This window comes from Sciurus vulgaris, assembly GCF_902686455.1.
Source record: "Sciurus vulgaris genome assembly, chromosome: 17".
Classification (NCBI taxonomy): Eukaryota; Metazoa; Chordata; class Mammalia; order Rodentia; family Sciuridae; genus Sciurus; species Sciurus vulgaris.
This window is the reverse complement of record NC_136478.1, coordinates 27,208,345-27,229,318: the sequence shown is the minus strand read 5'-3', so window position 1 is coordinate 27,229,318 and position 20,974 is coordinate 27,208,345. Positions and strand designations below refer to the sequence as shown.

The window sequence follows — 20,974 nt, the reverse complement described above, 5'->3', positions numbered from 1 at the left end:
GGTACCAGAACTGAAGACTCCACATCTCCACGTTGGCTGTGCACTGCATTCCTCCTTCCAGCTCCCATGTCCATTCCTTCCTTCATTCCATCACTCGATGTTCCTGAGCTCTGGTTCAGTGTCCGGTGCAGGCTGACGCTGACCCCCAGGTCCCTCCTGTATCTGCCACACTCTTAGGACTCTGACCCCAAGAACTTGAACTCCATTTATTACAAAAGATTGGGCTCATGGCATTGTTATGATCAGCTCCTGCTGGACCACCAAGGCAGCCCGGTGGGGACCCCAGCAACCTTGCCCAGACAGGCTCCACCCCGCATAGGTCCTGGATGCTGGGTCATCTGGACTGGGCCTTTAGTGGCCCTGTGTTTATAAAACCAAAGGGGCCCAAGCAGCCCTGGGCATATATATAATATGCACATAAGACAGGCTCTCCTTCCCCAGGCTTCGGGGGGACGGCGGTGCCTCCCTGGAAGAGCAGGAAGTGGTCCGTGGCAGGGGCAGTGACTGGACCCTCCGCAGCCACAGGCAGCCCGGGGTCTGTGGCTTGTGGCTGGTCCTGCCCAGCCCTGGAAGGGTCTAGGCCACCTGGATTTGCAGGTCCTCGTCTTCATCGAGGTCACTGGCTCCATCCCCCGCCTCCTCAGTGCCAAAGCGGGTGCTGCGGATCTTCCCGAAGAGGGGGGCGTTCTGCTGCTGCCTGCGGAGCCTGGGGGCGGAGTGACAGGTCAGTGGGAGTCTGCCGCCTCCTGACTGGCCGCAGTTGGGCTGACAGCACCCAGCCTCCCCAGGCCCTGACAGCTGCCAGCACCTTGTGTGACCTCTGCTGTGGCTGAGACGGAGGGAGGAGCTACTGTCATGTCTATTTATAGACAAAGAAACTGAGGCCCAAAGACGCTGAGTGACTGAGTGACTTCCCCAGTCCCGGGAAGGCGGCAGTGGGGCTGGGCTTGAGCGTGGGCTTTGGGTCTTGAGGGCACGCTGCTGGGGTGGGGTCCCGGGCAAACTCCGAGAGCAGGAGGAGCAGGGTTTGGGGGGCCTGAGCCCCGCACATTCCCAAGGCTGCCCTAGTTCCTCACATCAAGATCCCTAAAACCAGATGTACAAGACCAACGTGGACCCTAAGAAGGGCTGATGGAGGAAGTGCCCCTCCCCCGCCCGGGTGGCCGCCTGGCCGCAGCTTACTGGAAGGCATGAATTATTAACAGGCAGGAGGGGCGCGGGCGGGGGCTCCATTACCTCGCGGTGATTTACTGAGCTGTCCCCGGAACATTAAAGTATAAAAAGTTGGAAACTAAAGTGAAGCAGCGGTGCTGGGTGGCCCTGCTGGTCCCCAGGGAGGCGCCTGGGAGGCGAAGCAGAGCCCACCTGCCTTTTGGGGAGTTTATGGCTCCTGAAGAACGTGGCGGAGACTGCGGGAAGCCCGAGATGAGGTGGCCTTCGGAGGGGTATGCGCAGTGGCAGCACGGGCAGAGCCCGCCACGTTGGGCCTGACCCAGACTCAGGAAGATGAGGTAACCAGGGCTCAGCCAGCCACAGCACACCGCTGTCCAAAGCCTGGACTCTCGGCCATGAGCTCTCAGCACATAATACATGCTCAACAAATATGGGTGCCGATGACAGGGGGTGATCCACCCGGCCACCCGCCAGCTGTGTAGCTGTGCAAGGACTTCTCTCTTGGGTCTTAGTTTCTTCCTCTACCAGCCCCCTAGGAAAAAAGATCTCTCCCTTCCTCTTTCAGAAGGGACTCACTGCGTGTGGCACAGTATCTAACCCACACACACGTGCTCCTCAGGGCTGGCGGCCATGGTAGTAACAGTGGTAGTAACAGCAGCAGCTCAGATTACTCAGCACGTATTGTGCCAGGAGCTTTCGTAAGCACGAATCAGCCCATTTAACTCTCCCAGTGGCCAAGAGGTAATAACTACTATCACCCCCATTTTACAGACGGAGGAAACTGACCCAAGACAACGCAGCTCCTCAGCACAGAGCATGGAGCTTCCCACTACCCAGGCAGCTTGGCTGCAGGTGAGAGAAGGCAGGCGAGGGCTTGGCCAGTGCTGGGCACAGGGAAGGATGCTGGTCAGTCCTGTGGCCATGGCACCCCTCTGGCCTCCTAGCTGTGCAGTGGGCAGGGCTTGGCCCTGAGCTTCTCTGCCATCTCCTGGCATTAGGGAAGCACAGGGAGGTGCGGATCTCAGAGGGCGTGGGGAGGGAGGGGAGTGCGCCCCGCAGTGATCCTCTGGTCTCACTGTGGGGCTACCGGTCCTGCTGGCAGGGGTAGGGCCTTCTGTCATCCCTGGCCTCTCAGATCCCTGCTGGTCTGGAGTGCCCAGCCCTGAGATCACGGGGCTCCCTCTGTCCGTGATGCCTGGGCCTGCGAGCACCCCCAGGGCTCTGCTCCTTGGGCCTGGCCTCTCTAGCCGGCTTCCTGCCCTTCCGCCCCACCCGCAGCCTGCCTGCTACAAGACAATTCCAGGCCCCCAGCTGGCTGGCTTCCTGCACCCCCCTTGGTTTCCTGGTCCTGGCCCTTCCGGCCTGGAAGGGACAGGATTCGGGCCCCAGGACCCCTCCTCCTCCACCTGCCCCCTGGCTCTGGTGGGCGTCGAGGCCTGGCTGCACCCCAGCGCGGACCCTCCCGCAGCTGCTTCCTGCTGGCCTACCTGGACTGCAGGTGCTCCAGCTGCACCTGCAGGTTCTCACTCTGCTCCGTCTGCTCATCCAGGGACCGCTGTAGCTTACGCGCCTGGTTGTGGGCCTCGTCCAGCTGAGGGTGGGCAGGGACAAGAGCACAAGGGTCCCCGTGGGTGGGGGCAGCCCAGGCCCAGACACTCCTCCGCTCCACTGCGGGACTGTGTTTGCTCCCAAGGCCTGGCCTGAGGTCCTCTCCGTCACTGCTGTGACCCTCCAAATCCATCATCCTCTCCCTTCCTGGTCACTGATCCAGTCATCCACTTGCCTGTCCCCCTTGGCCTGCATCTGCCCATGCAGTGCCCACTCCTTTCACCATCACAGATCTAACCAGCACCCCTCTGTCCACTGAGGGACACGCCATCTCCCATCAGCCCTCCCTCCTCCCCGTCCATTCATCCTTCTGCCCACGGAGGCAGTCAGCCGTCCAGCTATCTGCGTCCAGGTACCATCTGTCTGCATGCCGAGGTCCACCCATCCTTCCTCCAGTGTCAGACAGGTGCTGTCTGAGCGTCTCTACCCACTCTCCCTCCTCCTGTCCATCTGTCCACCTCGTCCTTTACCCATCTGTTCGTCCATCCACAGAAGCCTCCTTCTGTCCTTCCATTCAGCTCTCCACTCGCCCACCCACCCCTCGTCCTTCCTCCACTCACCTGCCATACCTGGTCCTTGCTCCTCCCACCCTCCTGCCCCAGCGCCTGTCCATGCATCTGCCGATCACTCACCTACTGACTGACAGGAGCGCGTGCCAGGCCGCAGGGCCCCAGCCTGGAGCGCGCAGGGCCCTGGAGCCCCCCTCCTCCCGGAAGCTGCAGCTGCTCAGCCGCGGCACTTGCCTCGTCCTCGGCCTGAGCCAGCTCCTTCTTGAGCTCCTCCACCCGCAGCCGCAGCTTCTTCACCTCGGCCTCGTGCTGCTCCACCCGCCGGCTGGCATGCGCCAGCTCCGCCACCTTCTCCTGCAGCTGTTTCTTCAGCTTGCCGTGCACGTGTTTCAGGTCTGCCAGCTCCTGGGGGTGGGGGTGGGACAGGGAGGACTCTGTCACAGTGGGCACTGTGCCAGGGAGTCCGAGTCAGGGTCAGAGTCAGAGTCCGAGACGGGTCAGGCAGCTCCAGGGACGTGGGGTGGCTCTTCTTCCCAGCATCCCCCACCTGCTGCTGACACACAGCATTATGGTCTGGAGAGCAGTGGAGGTGCCTCTAGGGAGGCCAGGAAGGAGAAGGCTGAGGCGTGGAGCACCTGGCCCCACTTTAGACATGGAACTGAGGTGCCCTGAAGGTGCCCAGCAGATGCTGGAGCTGCAGGGCAGGATTTCTGAGGAGGGACACGAGGCATTTGCAGTCCTGGGTCTGAGGATGAGTAAAGCTGAGGAGCAGGCACTGAGGAAAAGGAGGCAGAGGCAGGGTGGCTGGGAAGAGGAGGACCAGCCAGCAAAGATGCCCATCCCTCAGGGCTGGAATCTGCTTTCCCTTCTGCAAAATGGCAGTGTCCTTTCTCTCCACCAGCCCATCGGGCCCGCGCTCCACCATTTCTCGCTTCCTTGGGAGTGGCAACGGCGTCCCCACTGGTCTGCCGCCACGGCCCCTCGCCCAGCACAGTGGGCACTAGCCTGCTCACACTCACCACCTACTTTATTTATGACTTCTTTTCTGTGGTCCTGGGGACTGAACCCAGGGTGCTCTACCACTGGGCTACATTCCCAGCCCTTTTTATTTTGAGGCAGAGTCTTGCCAAGTTGCCCAGCTGGCCTCAAACTTGCGATCCTCTGCCTCAGCCTCCAGAGTCACTGGAATTACAGGCGTGAGCCACTGTGCCCGGCTCACCTCCTGCCGCATGTACTCTGGGTCCCCGTGCTCACTCCCCTCCAGCCCTGTTGGCCTTCTCATTCCTCTGAAGTCCATGTCCCAGTTCTCTCCTCCCCATCCCCACCAAATTGGTTCACCAGTTAACATCTACTCTTCTTGAAGACTCAGCTCAAACCCCACTGACTCTGGGGAGCTTTTCCAGGACCCTGGGCTCAAGCTCGGCTCCTGGGCATCCCCTCTTCCCACCACAACCATGGAGCTGTGAGCAGCATGAGCGCAGGGGACAGTGAGAACACGCCTGCATCCCCTGAGCTCCCAGCTCCTCGAGGGGTGGGGAGGTGGGCCGCATCTGTCTGTTCACGGCTGGGTTCCCAGCACATAAGCAGATGCTCAATTCAAGCAGCTGCTATGGTTTATCACTGGGCCTGACCACAGTAGGTGCTCAGTAGATGTGGCTGGTCTATCATACAGGGGGTTGAGCAGTATAACGGTAAAAGCAGCTATTGGTTGAGCTTCTCTCATCCAAGATGCTTGGGACCAAAAGTGTTTCATATTTCAAATTTTGGAATATTTACATGTACACAATGAGGTATTTTGGGGATGGGACCCACGCCTAAACATAATTTTTCTTTTTTTTTTTTTGGTATTAGGTATTCAACTTCGAGGTGCTTTACCAACATCCCTATTTCTTTCAATTTTTAAATTTTGACAAAGGTCTAAGTTGCTGAGGCTGGTCTCAAACTTGTGATCCTCCTGCCTCAGCCTCCTGAGTTGCTGAGTTCACAGGTGTGCACCACCACACCAGGCCTAAACATGAAATTAATTTGTTTCTTCTACTCCTCATATACCTCATTCACAGAGGGTGAACATAATTTTATACAATTTTTTAGTGTACCTGTTTTGACTGTGACCCATCATGTCAGGTGTGGGATTTTCTACATGTGGATGGATCAGAAAGTTCTGGATCATGGAGCATTTTAAATTTTGGTTTTTTGGATCAGGGAGGCTCAGCCTGTACAGTGCTGAGCAACAGGCCTGGCTCACGGCAGGGGAGGCCCTGGCTGCGGCCGCTCCTGCCCCACCTTGTTCTTCTCGAAGAGTGCGGCCTGACTGGCCCGCAGGTCGCAGTCCAGGGCGCTGGCTGTCTGCCGCCGCCGCCGGGCCAGGGCCTCCTCCAGGTCCCCGACCTGAGCCCGCAGCTTCTTGTTCTCCCGCTCCAGGCCCAGCTTCTCCGTCTCCAGGCGCTCCCGGCGGCTCCATCTGCAACGCACAGGACAGAGTGAGCCTTGGCAGGAGGGGCGAGGAGGGCCAGGCTGGATGCCCCACCACCTCCGGGAGCCGTTTTTGGCTGCAGGAAGCCAGATCCAGCTGCAGCGGCTATATTTAAGCCGAGCGTCTCCCATGCTGTGCAGGATGTGGAGGAGCTTCTGGTCCCTGTGTGGGGGCCTGGGGGTGTGGCTCCTGCTTGTTCCCTGCGACTGGCTGATGGAGGCAGGGCCCTGCTCCCCGGGCCCCGGGCCCCTCACCTCGCCCCTCAGCTCGGCCATCTTCCTGTCCATGCTGGACCGCGCACCCAGTTCGTCCTCCAGGTCTTCGGACATGCGGCCCAGCTCGTCCTGGTGTGCCTCCTTCAGGATGCTGAGCTGCAAGGATATCGCCCAGCCTGTTTACAAGAAAACCACCAGGATCCATCCCAAAACCAGGTCTGGGGAGGAGCACTCACAGAGCCCCAGGCCGGGCCCAAATGTGGAGCGGGGTCCAGACGGATCCTGACTGACCACTCTGCCACTTCCACTGTCCGTCCCTTCCGGCCTCCTTACCATCGAGACCCCCCTGTCCACCTGGCCCTCCCAGTCATGCTCTAGGACTGTGCCCCAGAGTGAGCTGTGAAGAGAGCTAAATTCAGCTGGATGCCTCTAAGACCAAGATCCCCGTCAATGGCTCCCAGGGAGCTTGGGACAAAATCCAGCTCCTGTGATGTCATGAGCCCTGCACAAGTGGATTCTCTGCTTTTCCTCAACCTCAGTTCCCACCTCCTTCCCCGTGATTACTTGAACACACTGAGTTCCTGCCTATAATGCAGCCCCTGCACATGTGTGCCTGGAACATTCTGAGGTATTCCGCAGGACTGGCTCTTTTTATCCTCAGGCCATAGCCTAAAGGCCCCCTCCTTGGGGAGGCCTCTCCTGGCCACCTGGCCTAGTGGCCCACTGGAATTGCCAGTCGGGAGGACAAGGAGCGCGTCTGTCTCCTGCCCGTGTCCCTGCTTGGCCGTGGTACAGCGACCCTCAGCAAGCACTGATCCAAACCCTACTCTGTGAGCAGCGCATCAGGATTGCTTGGGGTGCTTTTAAAATACTACCAGTCTGCGCTGGCACCAGCAGAACCCAACACACTGCTGCTTTACACCGGCCAGAGAATGAGGCTCAAAACATCAGACCAAGCAAAGGGTCCCAGATGCAAAAGAGACAGTTTTCTGCTAAACTGTGTATCTGTGTTTCATTCACTTTTCTTCAAGTGATCTGCACTTCACAAGGTGAAAAGATTCACGAGGTAGGTCCTGCACTCAAGCCCCAAAGGTGACGGATGATTCAGGACAGAAGGGAGGGGTCCAGTACTTGGTCTTTTAGGAGCTTCCCTAAGAGGGTCTACGGGATGACCAGCCTCTTCCAGGGCAGAGCTTCAGGTTGTGAGGTGTCCCACATCCTCCTACCTCTGGAAACCCAGTGGATCCAGCAGGGCTTTCCTGGGCTGGCTGTGCCCCCTGGTGGCCACTGAGGTCTGCACAGGAGGCAGAAGTGGTAGCCCAGCCTCTCCTGAGACCTCTTACTGCAGTGGTCCACTCCCCTCTAAGAAGCCTCAGTTTCCTCATCTGTAATATGGGGATGTGAGGGCCCAGTTCCCTTGACTGCCACGACGTTCGGCACACACCAGGCACCCAGAGAACATCACACTGACCACTCCTTCGTCTTTGTCCTGTGAGATCTAGACCACTTTGTGGCCTCGCCTCTCACTACTCTCCAGCCACACGGGCCTCCTCTGTGTTCTTCACTCTCTAGGCTTGTTCTGGCCACAGGATGTCTGCAGTTACTGTGAACGGCTGCTCCCATCCCTTCTCAAAGATGGCTTCTTCTAACCCTTTCAGGTCTTGCCTCAAATGTCCTTTTAGAGAGGCCCTTCCTGGTCCACGCTCCATTGTGTCTCATGACATTATGTGTCTCTTTACTGCTGCCTCCCTGTCCCTGGCTTCCACAAGGTGACCTCCTGAAGGTACCTACCGGCCTGCCCCAATCTCCGGACCATGAATGAACATGTTCTATCGTCTCCCGTCCCAGCTCCCAAGATTCAACAGCGTGTCTCTGCCACTTCCAGGAAGCCAACTGTCTCTGACTCACCTGCTTGAGCATCTCCTGCTTGGTCTTGCTCAGCTCTTCATACTTGATCTTCCACTGACTGAGCTCCCCCTCCAGCTTCTCGATGTTCCTGCTCAGAGCCATCTTATCCCTGGGAAAGGAACAGGAAGGGGCAGGCGAATGACTATATTTTCTATTTCAGTTAGGACAGTAGGTTGATCTTGTTTTTGGCAGTGCTGGGGATTGAACCCAGGCCTGTACATGCCAGACAAGTCCTCCGCCATTGAGCTATATCCATTACCATTAGGTTGGTTTTGTTTGGTATTTCTGGTTTAAACAGCAGCAATTTATTCTCTCTCAGATCTGCAGGCTTCAAGTCCAACATCATGTGCTGGCAGAGGTGGGCCTATCTCGGGCGGTGAGAAGGTGCCTGTTTCAGGGCCTCTCTCTAGCTTCTGTGGTTTGCTGGTCACTTTTGGCATTCCTTGGCCAAAGAAGCAGCAAGATCTACAGAAGTATCACCATGGCCTTCCTCTTCACAAAGGCATTTTGGATTTTTTTTTTGGGGGTGCTGGGGATCAAACCCAGGGCCTTGTGCTTACAAGGCAAGCACTCTACCGACTGAGCTATCTCCCCAGCCCCACATTATGGATTTTTTAACCGCTGTGGGGCTGGAGGTCAAACCTAGGGCCTCGTGCATGCTACATAAGCACTCCACCTCTGAGCTACCCCAGCTCCTATGTTTACTTTTAAAAATAAGATCAGGTGGGTAGACAGATCACACTGCATATTTAACTTAAGGACAGCAAAGTTGAAGCATATGCATTAGCATCAGGCTTGTGCCCTCTAAACTGCCCTCATCAAGGCCTCTGGGGACTTTCATGCTGTAAACCCAATGTTCAGTGCTCCATCCTGTTGGTATTGATCAGCTGACCATCTATTCTCTGTGTAGTTTCTCTTGGTTCCTCTGGTCACCCTTTCCCTGAACTGGCTCCCTTCTCCCATCTCCTTTGCTATTTCCCCCTTCCTTTAACTGACCTCTAAACTTGACCTTAACTTGGCTGGCTCCAGGGATCCATCATGGACCTCCCCCTGTCCACACCCACTCCTCTGACTCACTGGTCCCCAGCTTTCAATAGCACCTACTGGCTGATGACTCTTGCTTTTCTACATCCAGCCCAGACCTGTCTCTGGACCTCCAGATGCATTCACACCCCCAACCCCCTCACCAAGCCAAAAGGAGCACTTCTCAACACCTCCCTGCTGTCACCTCTGCCCGCAGCGCTCTCTCCCCCACCAGAACACGAGTGCCAGGAAGGCAGGGAATTGTCTTATTTATGGCCACATCATTAGGACTGAGCACAGTGCCTGGTCCAGAGATGTCCAAGATGTGTTATTAGAATGAATAAAGAAAAACCTGCCTTGGGGCCTCCAAAATCCAATGCTAAATAGGCCTGAATAGTGCCTGTACCTCAGCAGTCTCAGGTTCTGTGACACTGACTTTCCTTCTGGAAGCCCAGCCCAGCCCCCGTCCCTGCCTGCCCTCCGACTCACTCTCGCTCCTTGAGCAGCACTTTCTGGGACTCATCCAGCCGCAGGCGCAGGGCGGTCAGCTTGGAGGTGTCCTCCTCGGTGCTGGCTGCGTCCTCCCAGGGTAGCCGGCTACGCTCCTGGCGGCCGGAGCTGCCCCGAGGGCCCCCAGAGCCCACGCTGCGAGCCTCCCAGCTGCCCTCGGGCTCCTCGGGTCTGCTCCTCAGGAGGTTCTCCACCAGATCCAGCTCCTGTGGGGACCAAGGCGGAGGCTGCTCCAGGGCCACTGAGCTCCAGCCCTGGAGGCTTTTTTGCAGCTTGTCTCAGACCCTGGTCTGGGATCAGCTTGGGAAAGCCACACAGTATCTCTTGGCCCTGGTTCTTCTTCTGCTGCCTGCCTTCTAATCTCTGGGAAGAGGGACACACCCTTCACCTCAGTCAGACACCAAGGTTTCCTGAATTCTGGAGGATTCCCCAGGAAAGGTGCTGAGTTTCCTGTCACTGGGAGTACACAAACATACGGCAGCACTGGTCAGAACCAACACTCAAGTGCAGACTCCTCCCAAGGCTTAGGAACGGATTTCCTCCAGGGAGTCCAGCTCTCCAGTCCTATTTTTTGGGGGCAGACACTGAGGCATGTGGAGATCAGTGGCTTTGAGGAGTCCCTGAGGGTGATCTCTTCCTCCTCCTGGATCTCAGATTGCCTGAGTGGAGTGCCCTGGACACCACCTGGTCCAAACCCCCTTTTCACAAATAAACAGGGCAGGGAAGGGACTCGTTCTGGGTCACAGCACACAGAAGAGGCTGTTAGGAGTGAAGCTCAGACTGCAGGACCTGTCCTCTCCCCACTGTCCCCACAGCCTCCTGGACTGTGATGATAACCAGAAGGAGTATTAGGCAGGAACAGCGCTGGGAGGTCCCAATCAGGAGCAGGGACACCTTCTCCAAACACCAGGCTGACCTGGGAGAGGAGACTTCGGTCACCGGGAGGTAGCAGTGCCCACTCTAGGCCACAGAGACATGGCTAGACCAGAGGAGGGGCAGCCGAGACGCTCGCCTGGAAAGGGGGTGTCTGGGGCTGGAACTGGGGAGCTGAATCAGGACATGCCTCAGGTGGCCTTCTGGAAACAGGCTCAGAGAGGCTGCCCTCCTTTCCTACCATAATGCCCAGCTGTACTGATTATTAGCATGGACTCTGGAGCCAGACGGCTTGAGTTCAAGCCCCAGCAACTCTAGTCATCAGCTCGGACCTTGGTTCTGACCCCTCCCTGTGCCCTGGGTCCTCAGCAGGTAACTGTGGGCAGTGCTTAGCAGGCGGAGGTGCTGGGCCAAGGCACTGGTCCAGGGGGTGGTTGTTGCCATTCCCAAACCCACCAGGCCCTCCCAGCCTCTGGACCTTTCTAGTTTCCATCACTTGGAATGCCATCTGGCACTTTGCATAGCTAATTCCCACAGATCTTCCTAGTCTCAGCTAAAATGTGGCCTCTTCCAAGAAAGCTTCTGTGAACCTGCCACCACCCCCCACCCAGCCTGGGTCAGGGACCTCCTCTGCTGCTCCTAGTGCCCTAAAAGCCCCACCCTCAGCTTAGATCGGTGTATCCCCTCTCCATTCAAATTTGACAAATGAATAGATTCAGCTCTGCTACTAATCCTGACTTTGTGGAATTCCTGTCCTGCTGGTCAAAGGGGATAATTCTTTGGTTCTGTTCACTTCTCAGGTGTGAGACTAGAGGGGCCAACAGAACTTGGGATTTTCCTGGCTGAGGATCAACAGAAGGGAGGTGACCCATAGCCCAGCCTGCAGGAGTAAACCACTCCACCCCCAGGAGGCCTGGCCCTCACCAGCTCCTTGCAGCCCTGACTTCTGGCCAGGTCAGTCAGTCCCACTCACTTCCAGACCCAAGCACAGCGCTGGCGCCTCCTCCCAAACCCCTCCGGCCTCCGCGCACCTGGCTGTCTTGTGGCCTCTCCGACCCGACATCGCGCACGGGCTCGTGCTCCCTCTCAGAATCCGGCTCCGGGCCGTCATGTGTCTTGTCTGAGGCGCCCCGGGAGCCCCGAAGCCGGGCCAGCTCGCGGCCCCTCGCCTCGCACTCTCCCTGGGCCTCCTGGCGCTCGCGCCGCGCGCCTGCCAGCTCCTTGGTAAGCGCGTCCAGGCGCTGGCGCAGCTGGCGCACCTCCTCGCGGGCCCGGTTGCGCTCGGCGCGCACCTTGCTCCACTTCTCGCGCCAGTTGGCCGTGCAGTCCGACCACCAGCGCATGGTCTTCTCCATCTGCGCCGCTCGCGCGCGCGCCTCCTCCAGCTCCCGCAACCGCAGCTCCTCACGGCTCTCCCAGTCCCCGTCTGCCAGCAGCGTGGGTGGCGGCGGCAAGGGCAGTGAGGGCGGTGGCCCAGGTGAGGGCGTGCCACTGGGTGGCGTGGGTGGCAGCGAGTCGACTGGCCCCATGCGCTCGGGCGATGGACTGCCCAGGATGGTCAGTAGGCTGCCCTTGGATAGCTGCGGAGACTCGGCCAGCCGAGGACTCGGCCCGTGGCTCATGGCAAAGCCGGGAGGGTGCTGGGCTCGAACTTGTGGTCTAGTTCAGAGGCAGGGCGGGGGACGCCTGGAGTTACCACTGTGCATGGTCACTGCAACCCACTGCTTGCCAGGCCATCGGGTAGAGATGTCTCCTTGCACCTGGGGGAGTACACAACCATTATTAGGGTGATCATCCCAGGTCCATAAGATTGGGCACAGGCCCGGGCAGGGGAAGGCAGAGGCAGGAGGAGGGAGGCGTGTTCCAGGGCAACCAGTGACTGAAATTCCTTCCTCACTGGCCTGCAGATGCACCCCAGTCCCTTCCCGCAGCAGCCCAGCAGATTTGAAGCTTTGATTTGCTGCCCTTGACCTCCTGGTGCCATTTCACACTGAACCGCTTTTAGGACCAGCCCACTTTCACACACCCTGGGCGCAGCCTGCCTTTCCTGCACTGGGCTCTCCCATCCTGAAACTCATGGGAGCTATCCGCTCCTCCCAGAAGCCCTCTGGCCACCCGCAGGCCAGGCCCTTCAGCCCCTGCCTGGTCTCCCTCACCACACTTATCCGCTGCTGTGTCGGAGTCTGCTCTCCCACCACATCCCAGGCTGTCAGTTTGCTAAGGAAGGGGCTGGGGCTTGGCCACTGTTGTAGTTCTAGTGCCATAACATGACATTTTGTAAAGGGCTGACGGCAGGCCAGGTACCATGCCCAGGGGTTTTTGAGAATTACCTCGTTTATTTTTCTCAGATTTGAGGTGAAAATCATGGCCATCAACCATGTCTATGAATCCAGATCAAAACGCCAGCGCAGATTGTTGAATAAACACACACACTGGCAACAATGATGGAAACCAATCTTATGGAGGGCCTGGGGTGGCTTCTTCACTGTAGCTTCCCTCCCTGACCTCTCACGGTGGCAAACACCCTCTGTATCTCACCTCAGCCTCCCCTGTGCCCACCAAGTTGCTGAGGCTGGCTTTGAACTCTTGATCCTCCTGCCTCAGCCTCCTGAGGTCGCTGGGATTATAGGCATGTGCTACTGAGCACAGCTAACGTTCTTCTTTTAAATAAGAGATGCCTGTCCTTCTCTGTCCCTAACATGCCCCACTACCCCACACTCTTCCTTCCCTATCAGGCTAGTCACACCTGCCCCTAAGACCTGCCCTTTCTGGTGGGACTCTGGGCCGCAGTGCGTGTAGACTCAGGCGCCTCCACCTCCTTCCAGGCTCCACCCTCACTGTTGGCGGTGTGTCTAATGTGAATGGGAAGCTGTCAGTGCCATGGCACATCCTCTCTGCCTCAGAGGACACGGGGTCTCCCTCCTCGGATCCAAGGACCCCTCCCTGCCCATCACACCCTGCTAATGCTGTCCTCTCTCGGGGCCTCCCCGCTGCTGTCCGTCCTGGCACTTCCCCTCCCTGCCCTTGCTCCTCCCTTTCAAGGCCACAAAGTGGTCCACACTTGCTGTCCTCACTCCATCCATCTCCCTGGCCCTCTCACCGGCCACCCCACCATGACAGCATGGCCTCTCTAGCTTCGGACACACCCACCGCTCGTCTTGCTTGCTTGGATCTTCCAGGCCAGTTCTTTCTGGGGCTGCCCCCTCTCTGGCTGCTCCTCTCAGCCCGACTGGTGGGCTCCCAGGCTCACCCCCAAGTGCTGCTGCCATCCAATAGCCACAGGCCCCCTTCCCGCGGCCCCTGCCTGGCCATCTCCTGCACACTTTCAATTCCTTCAAATCCGCTGTCCACAGCAAGAGCCGGAGTGGGTGTTTAAGAACACAAGCCTGGTCCTACAGGTGCCAGTGCCCCGTTCATTACCAAACAGCCGGAACTCCACTCCCGCCTCAGTCCCAATTTCACCCCCGCGGGACCTCAACTCCAGCAGTTCTTCAACAGCAAAGGGGCCACAGCCCACGGAACACCCGCGCACTGTCCGCACCACCAGTCTTCTAAGCGGGCTCACGTTCTGCCGTCCTGATATCTCCCTTACAAAACCCACACAGCCCCAGCCCTCTCCTCTTCTTGTCCCCAGGCAGATGCTGGCTTCAGTTGCCACTGCCCTGCCTGTTCTTGCCTTCATCCGGACAGCCAGGCATCCCAGGTCTGGCTTTTTGTGTCCCGGCTCCTCAGGGACCGTATCACATTTCTCTAGTCCTCTTGCTGTTTGTTCACTATTTCACCAGACAGGTACTCCAGGCCTAGCTCTGCCACCAATCTCTGCATCTTTCTAGGCCTCGGTTTCCCTCCCTGTACAATGGGAGAGAAGTAAAGGAACGAGTTCATACTCTTTCCTCCCTTGCAGTACTGGGGATTTCCAGGGCCTTGCACAGGCAAGGCAAGCGCTCTTCCACTGAGGCCTGGCCCTTATTTGTTTTTAAAACTTTGAGACAGGGTCTCACCGAATTGCCCAGGTTGATCTTGAACTTGCCATCCTCCTGCCTCAGCCTCCTGAGCAGCTGGGATTACCGGCAGTGCCACTGTGCCTAGCTGCAACCCAGCACTTCCCCATGAGGGGTTTATCTAGACACTTGCTTGAAATGGCCCTGGTCCTCAGGGAGTGACGCTCCCTAGGTGTGAGCCTGGATTTAGGAGCCCCAAGTTTGGGACATCTGAGCATTCTGTTTGCTGCTAACTTCTCACCACCTGGTTTCATACACATACACTTGTCCTGGGCCCAACACCACTTGTGCAAGCCACACAGATCTAGGCCCCCAGTTCCAGACACCCCTAGGGATTCCTGCAGGCCAGCTGGCCTTGAGGCCCATAGGTGTCCTGATATCTGTGCACACAGAGACACCTTTGCAGACACATATGCAATCCCATGCACATAAACACGCAAGACACACGGACACAGACCCGAGTGCACACACAACTACATGGGTACCTGGAGAAACTGATCTATAGACACAGACACACATTATGTCAGCATAGCAACAGGCACAAGGACAGGGAAAGATGTCCTCATCCCTAGAAGCAGACACACACACTCACATGTACACACAGACACGCAAATGCCTCCTCTCCCCATTTTCCTGGCCCAACTCCACATGGAGAAGTTCTTGGAAAAGAAAAACAATGCGTGCGGCTGTGGAGAGGGGAGGGGGAGGGGACAATGGAAACCTAGTGCCAGCCCAGCAGCTCTGCCACAGTGATGCTGGCCCAGCCCGTCTGCTGGGCCCTTCCTGTAGCCCCTAAAGTAGCAGTGTGGAGGGAGGGGGGCACTGCCACATCCTCTGCCTCTGGAGTTGCCAGGCCTATTGTGGGGCTTGGCCAGGATGGGGGTGCCGATTCCTTCCAGGAATCCCAAGCCTGTGGTGTACGGACTGGGCAGGTGCCACCCAGACCCCTAATGGCTTCCAGGCACCCATGCCGGGGGGGGGTGGGGCTCCAGTCAGTCCTTGTCCCCTTCCCAGTCGCCTGGCAGGGCCCTTCCTGGGGGCCAGAGCAGTGGGAACAGGGAGACTGGGGGACAAGCCACCTTCCTTTCCCCTATAGGCCCTGGAGGGGTGTGTGCACATGTGGGATGGGTGGGGACAGAAGTCCTCAGGTGGTTTATGGAGAAGCCCACCCACTAGCACAGCAGAAGTCCTGACCCAAGGGCAGCCAGACATGCCTAGCAAGGCCACCCTCTCCATAACGGGCTTGGGGACTCACAGGGAGGCAGATGCAGCAGAGGCACAAGGCACAGCTGTACAGCCAGGATCCAGCAGTGGCCCCCCACCCTCCCCTTCTCCTTCCCACCAGGCTCAGTGCATGGGGAGGCCTATGTGTGTGTGGCCTCTTGATTCCCTTATGATGTCCCCACCTCCAAGGAGCAGGTCGGGGGTGGGGACCCATAGGCCCAGGGAGGCTTCCCCCCCCACCCTCCCCACTCCTGCCTCCCCCCCGCCAAGCAGTCCTACTCCTGCTTAACGTTTGGTTTCTGTTCAGGTGACCCTCCGATTTCCCAGTGCCCCTCCCACTCTCTGAAACCCCCACCCATCCCTTCCAGTTCAGTTGCCCCACACTCCAGGAAATGCCTTGATGTCCCCAGCCCCCACCCCACCTGGGGAGCATAGCCCTGTAACCTTCCACAGTCAGACCTGGCTGGCTGCCCTCTCATTTTACAGCACAGGTTCCTCCCACCCAGAAGGGACACTTGGGCAACCAAGAGCTTCTAGGACAGGCTCTGCATACAGCAGTTGCTTAAAGTTGGCTGATGGGATGAAGGGCAGGAGGATGAACCAAGATCTTGCATGCTTTTAGCTGGGTAGCAGATGTGAGTGGGAACCCCAGGACAGAAGCAAGAATGTTTGACTCCACCACTCACCCACCACAGGCTAGAGCCTCAGCAGCCCTGCCACAGAAAAAGACAGATCCTCTTGTTCACAAATCTGTCTGGAATGTCTCTCCCTCCTCCCGTCTCCATTGGCAAACTCCTACTGAGCCTTCAAAACCCAGCATCCTCTCCCTTGGGAAGCCTCTCCTGATCTCTGTGTACAGAGTGCTAGTGCCTCCCTGGGTTTCAGCCACGGCCATGGCCACATTGTGAAGTCTCTGAGAGCATGATGGTCTCGCAGAGCCCAGCTCATAGCAGATTGCTGTTGATACTACCTGGCTGATGGACAGAAGAGGGACAGATGCTACTGTCAGGATCCCCTTGTGACCAGGGAGAGTTTGGAAGGGTTGAGCCATCTTGAAGATCAGAAGCCAGTTCTCAGGCTCTAAGACAGGTAGGTGTCTGAACGAGTTTGTGATCAAGGTCAGAATCAAAGGTGATCTTATGGTCATTCAGGGGTGATCTCATGGCCTCTTGCCTAAGAAAGCCAACTGACCCACAGGAGACGACCTTGTGTTTTGTCCTGAATATGTTTGGATAGGTCTCTGTATCCAGTGAGAGTTGTGAGCAATGCTAAGACCTGGATTGGGGCCAGCTGAGGGGATGGGGGTGCCCAGCAGCCCTGACTGCTCCTCCCAAGATCAGAAACTCCCTATGTCCTTCCAGAACCTTTCAGGTAGGACTGTGGGGCAAGCCCATGGCCACAGGCCTGGCTGCGGGCAGGGAGCAGAGCCCAGCAGGAAACCACAGAGGACAGCCTGATTGGATAAGTGCAGGGCCCAAGGCTGGTCAGGCCACAGACTGTGGGCACCTGTCCCTCTGACCTGCTGACTAGGCTCCAGTCACTGGACCTCCAGAAGAAAACTGGGAGGTGGAAAAGCTGGTCTCCAGGCTGGACCTGAGCCCAGCGGTGGGCACCCTGGCCTGTTCCCAGCTGCCCCCCATCTCAGACTAAGGAGTCACAAAGACATCCTAATTACAGAATGAAACCGCTTTCTTTACAGATGGAGCAACTGAAGTCCGGAGGACAGCTACGTGTCCACACACGGTGTACCAGCAACAAAGCCAGGACAGGGAGCTGGAGTACTGGGACTGGTTGCCTTCTCTCCTGGGTCATGCCTACCTGAAGGGCACAATGCCCCTGGGAGCACCTATAAAATGGGAGTCCTCGGCACCAGTGGACAAGCACAGCTGAGATGGAGGAGAGTGGGCACTTTCACGGGTGACCCCAGTTCCAGACCTCTCAGGAACTCCTTAAACTACTCATCCTTATATAGCAGACATTCCACTAGTCCCAGCTCTGCCACCGATACTGAGTGATATATGCAGGTCCCTGGCCTCAGGGCCTCAGTTTCCCTACCTACAGGATAGGGAAAGGCATTAATAAGATTCCTAAAAAGATCTAACTAACAGGTGGGAAGAATGTGTGCTCATCTGAACCAATCCAACCCCCACCCACGCTATGGAGAGTGGGGTGGGATAGGGTTACTGTCTCCACTTAAGGTAGGCAAACTGCGGCCCCGGGCGAGGAACAGGCTTGTCGCCATCGCACTCTGGTACCCCAAGAATGGTGGGGCGACTGAGATCCACTCCCTTCTCTTCGCAGAGAGCCGTTGCTCCACCAGCCCCAGCTCCTTCCCGAAGTTCGTTTAGGGCTTCCCCAGTCGCCTTAGTCCTCACTTCGCCGTCCCCTCTGCTACCGCCCAGGTCCCGCGCGCTGCCCCGCTCCCCCTAGCGGCGGGCGGCGGGCTGCAGGCGGCGGGTCTCGGGCCGAAGAACTGCGGTCCCTCCCAGCCAAAGGCCCCCATTGGCAGCCGCCGCGAGCCTGGGCGGGGCTTCGTGCCCTGATTGGCCAGTGCCGCCCGTCCATCCCGCATTCGCCATGGTGACCACGTTGGGTCCCCCGGGAGAGTTCCACATTCCGCCCCCGCCCGCCGGGCCCCCGCCCGCGACATTCCGAAGGCGGCCTCCTTTCCCCCGACCCCTTCTCGCCTGAGGCCAGAGGCCAGAGGCCCGGAGCCCAGGGAGGTGGGCGAGCCGCCGGGGGAGGGGGTCCAGAAAGTTCTGCTTGGAGTTTGAGGGCTGCTGCGGGCGCCCCCACTGTTCCCCTCTCCCCGAGTCCGCCCCGCAACTTAACTCCTTCCCTCCCGCGGGAGGCTCGCGGCCCGAGCGTGTTCCCGCGCTGCGGTGACTCCCCGCGTCCCGCCCCGCGGTTCCCGCTCACCTCGGGCCGGGGCGGCCGTGCGCCGGACGTGGGCCCGCCGCGGCTGGGTGGAGCGGGCACGGTGCTGGCCGCGGCCGTCGCCGGGAGGGCCGGGGGAGGGCCGCCGAGTCTCCTCCTCCCTCCCGGGGGGAGGCGGAGGGGGGGCGGCGGGGACCCCGGCGCGAGCGCCAGCCGCGGCCCTGTGCGACCCCCGGCCCGCGGAGTCGCTGGGCTGGGGGCTCCAGCCTGGCTGCGGGGCTAGGGGCCAGGGGCGCGGGCCGCGCGGAGGACCCTGCTGGAGAGCGGCAGGACCCCGACGAGGCCCCACCCTCGCCGTGGGGGCCGACGCTGGCGGGGGCCGCCGGGCTCGGCTTCCAGAAGCCTCAGGTTGCCTGAGCGCCAGCCACTCGCTAGGCGTCCCGCGGCAGAAGTGGGCACCGCGGTCCCCAGCCCCCACGTGGAGCGCCCTTCGCGACTCTTGACTTTCGTTAATTGCGTTTTTCCTAGTGCCAGAGAGGGTACCCAGTAGACGTGGGCCAAGGCGTCTGTGCCCTCCTGGCCTCAGTTTCCCTTTTTGTACAGCAAAACGTTGACCAAATCAACGTTACTCCTCTAAGGAGTAGTGGGGGACCCGGCCCCACCTGTGGATTCTTCTCTCCGATGTTCCATGGCGCTTGGGGGCGGGAGGACATGTGCACAACCCTTTAAGGCTTCCTGTCTTGGGAGTATGGTGTCTGTCTTGACAGGCAAGAGGAGCTGTACCTGGAAGATTGCTTGAAGGTGACTCTATTTTAAAAAGAGGACCCAAACTTGCAGAGATGAGGGGAACGAGCTGGGGTCATTATTACGTAGAAAAACTAAAAAATGACGATGTTTGTTGTACCCCATGACTAAAAATATTGTAATCGCAACCACGCACACGTTGGAGTAAAGAATGACATTGAATGCTAATATTTGAAGACTTTATTTTTCAGACGAAGTTGAGTATGGGCCAGTCTTGGTGGTACATGCCTGTAATCTCAGCTACTGGGGAGGCTGAGGCAGAAGGATCCTGAGTTCAAAGCCAGCCTCAGCAATTTAGCGAGCCCCCTAAGCAACTCAGCAAGAGCCTGTCTCTAAATTGGAGATGTGGTTCAGTGGTTAATCGCCTTTGAGTTCAATCCCCGGTACAAAAAAAAAAAAAAAAAAAAAGAGTTGAGTATGTAAGCATTCTTCCCTTCTAATGCTTTTTTTTTTTTTTTTTAACTAGAGGATGCTTTCTGCAAAAATTTGAGGGCTTCCTCAAACCTGAGAATCACTCTGAATCCTTTGATGGCCGAGCCCTTCTTTTTTTCTTTTTGGAAAGTCTGTCAACTTCCTTACAGTTGTTCTCTGTCTCTGCGGTCATCTGCTGCTAGGTTCTTGGCCTCGCACCCATCGACTTCATGAAATCTCACACTTTTTTGCAAGATTTACAGTTTCACTTGTGGATTCATTTGCTGTGTCTGTGTTCTGCATGGTGGCATGCTGACAGCAGCTGATACTCTACTGGAAACAGGTTTTGTGGGAATACAAGTTTGGGGTTTGGTGAGCACGCAGATTGCTAATCTGCACATGTTACACTGTGCTGGGCTTTGCTTCCTGTGCAGTTTGGACCTGTGAGACTTGGACATTAAGAATTCAGGACAAGGACATCCACTTCTTAAAAACTTTGGGGTACTGGGATTTAACCCAGAGGCATTCCACTACTGAGCTACACCCTCATGCCTTTTTATTTTTTATTTTGAGATAGGTCTCACTAAGTTGACCAGGTGGCTTTGAACTTGCCATCCTTCTGCCTCAGCCTCCCAAGATGCCTGAATTACAGATGTGCACTAGGAGGCCAGGTTTTAGGGCACACTTTTTTTTTTTTTTTTTTTCCTTTGGTACCAGGGATTGAACCCAGGGGCACTAAACCACTGAGCCGCATCCCCAGCCATTTTTGTTTATTTTTTTAAATTTTGAGACTGGGTCTTACTAAGTTCCTTAGGGCCTTGCTAAGTTGCTGAGGCTGGCTTTGAACCAGAGAGCCTCTTGCCTCGGGCTCCCAAGTTGCCTGGATTTCAGGGTGTGCCCACTGCGCCTGGCAGGGCACGAGTCCATCAGGCTGGGGAAAACGAAGGCTCAGAGAGGCTTGTGGCCAGGATTGACACAGGGTCTCTCAGCCGGTAAGTGACAGCCTTGAGCCAAGTGCCAGGAGTCCTTTCCCAGAGCCTTTGGAGGTGGGGATGGACCAGGAAGGTGGTGAGGTTGGGTTGTGTACATGACCTCTGGCTGGACCCTGACCACACCCGGACCCTCTCTCTTAGGACCGGAGCAGCAAATATTATCTCGGGGTGTCTTTTTCACAGGGTGAGGTGAGGGGTTGGGGGGAGGGGACCCACCCAATCAGAACCAGGGTGAGAGCTGGGCAGCTCACAGGAGTCACCTAGTTCCACACCACCCTGATGCTGGGTGTTGCCCCCCGCCAATTCATAGAGGAAAGGGGACACCAGACACCAGGAGGCTGGCCCAGAGTCACGCCAGGCATCCTCAGAACCC

The 20,974-nt window shown here is 57.7% G+C and overlaps 1 protein-coding gene across 1 annotated transcript; it reads right to left on the bottom strand.

Moving 5' to 3' along the window:
- Positions 1-187: 187 nt before the first annotated feature.
- CCDC102A (coiled-coil domain containing 102A) lies at positions 188-18,704 on the bottom strand. Its single transcript, XM_079117897.1, has 8 exons — positions 18,437-18,704; positions 11,324-12,052; positions 9,399-9,625; positions 7,887-7,995; positions 5,574-6,134; positions 3,525-3,695; positions 2,661-2,764; positions 188-706 (listed from the first exon to the last, which is right to left on the bottom strand). Exons 2-8 carry the CDS (start codon positions 11,912-11,914, stop codon positions 577-579), a joined length of 1,893 nt encoding a protein of 630 aa, XP_078974023.1. The 5' UTR covers positions 11,915-12,052; positions 18,437-18,704; the 3' UTR covers positions 188-576.
- Positions 18,705-20,974: the final 2,270 nt, after the last annotated feature.